Source organism: Panicum virgatum, chromosome 5N (genome assembly GCF_016808335.1).
Source record: "Panicum virgatum strain AP13 chromosome 5N, P.virgatum_v5, whole genome shotgun sequence".
In the NCBI taxonomy this organism is placed as follows: domain Eukaryota; kingdom Viridiplantae; phylum Streptophyta; class Magnoliopsida; order Poales; family Poaceae; genus Panicum; species Panicum virgatum.
Genome location: NC_053149.1, coordinates 7438594 through 7440013, shown reverse-complemented (window position 1 = coordinate 7440013; position 1420 = coordinate 7438594). Strand labels below are relative to the sequence as shown.

The window sequence follows — 1420 nt, the reverse complement described above, 5'->3', positions numbered from 1 at the left end:
CAGACTCGAGCAGTTGGGAGATCGGCGATAAAGGCCCCGTTTAGTTCCCAAAATTTTTTCTACAGTATCCGTCATATCAAATCTTTTACATACATGCATGAAGTATTAAATATAGTTGAAAAAAATAACTAATTACACAGTCTAACTGATTAGCATGAGATGAATCTTTTAAACCTAATTAGTTCATGATTATTTGTCAAGTAACAACGAAACAAAACATGCCATAGTAACTTTTCACCCTACTTTTCACAATCTAAACGCGGCCAAAGTCTAGTGATGTCGAACGCATCGGGTGAAGGTGAAGCACATCGAGAGCTGTGCGCAAACCGATTCGACCTCCGGCCGGGCGGCTACCTGTATTTCTGCATTGGGACTGCATGCCAAGCATCGGTTCTTGAGCGGCGATGCACGCCTTCCCTCATTTCCTGCATCGGGACTCCGTGAAAATAAATTGCCTTGAATTCTTCTTTTTTTGGAGAAATAACTGTCTTGAATTCTTGATCATTGAATGTTTACTATATAAGGTCACCCCTCATGTAGCTGTAGCAGCACACTCTGTAGTTCAAAAAACAAGAGACAGTAGTGACACCACCAGTTCACGCGCCATGGCCCCAACGACGACCTCCGATGCCAGAGCTTCCACGTTCAGCATGAAGCTGCTAGTGGACACCAAGGCCGGGCGCGTGCTGTACGCGGAGTCCGGCAAGGACGTCGTCGACTTCCTCTTCTCCCTCCTCGCCCTGCCCGTCGCCACCGCTGTCAAGCTTCTGGGGAAGGACGCCATGGTCGGGTGCGCCGGGAACCTGTACGCGAGCGTCGAGAAGCTCGACTCCACCTACATCCAGGACGGCGCGTCCAAGGAGGCGCTCCTCTCCCCCACCGTGCTCTCGCTCTCGTCCAACAACTCCCTTCTCCGCCTGCCGGAGAAGACCTTCTACAGGTGCCCCAACACTCGTATGAGCAGCTGCTGCAGCACCTACGTTACGTGCGTGCACCACAGTGCGTGCCCGACCTGTGGCCGCATCTGCACGATGTTGGCGACGGCCGGGTTCGTGCAGGGCATCGTGAACGTGAAGTACATGGTGCTGGACGACCTGACGGTGACGCCCATGTCGACCATCTCCGGCATCACCCTTCTCAACACCTTGGCGGGGAGGGACGTCGGCGATCTCCAGGAGAAGAACGTGCAGCTCGGCTACAACGAGGTAATCTTTCGCCTGGTCGCGATTTTTGTTCGATTTAAACATTATATTGTGCATTAACATGCTGCATGCGATGCGTTCGACATGTGGTCTTACCGTAGGGTTTGGCGATTCTGAAGGCGTCGCTGCAGTCCAAGACCGTGACCGTCCTCACTGACGTCTTCCTCGGCAACAACAAGACCCAGCGGGCGGTCCTGCTTGAATGGACGTGCGGGTGA

The 1420-nt window shown here is 52.7% G+C and overlaps 1 protein-coding gene across 1 annotated transcript; it reads left to right on the top strand.

Annotated features, from left to right (window-relative positions):
- The first annotated feature begins 605 nt into the window (after positions 1-605).
- On the top strand, positions 606-1420 carry LOC120674490. Its single transcript, XM_039955665.1, has 2 exons — positions 606-1205; positions 1304-1420. Exons 1-2 carry the CDS (start codon positions 606-608, stop codon positions 1418-1420), a joined length of 717 nt encoding a protein of 238 aa, XP_039811599.1.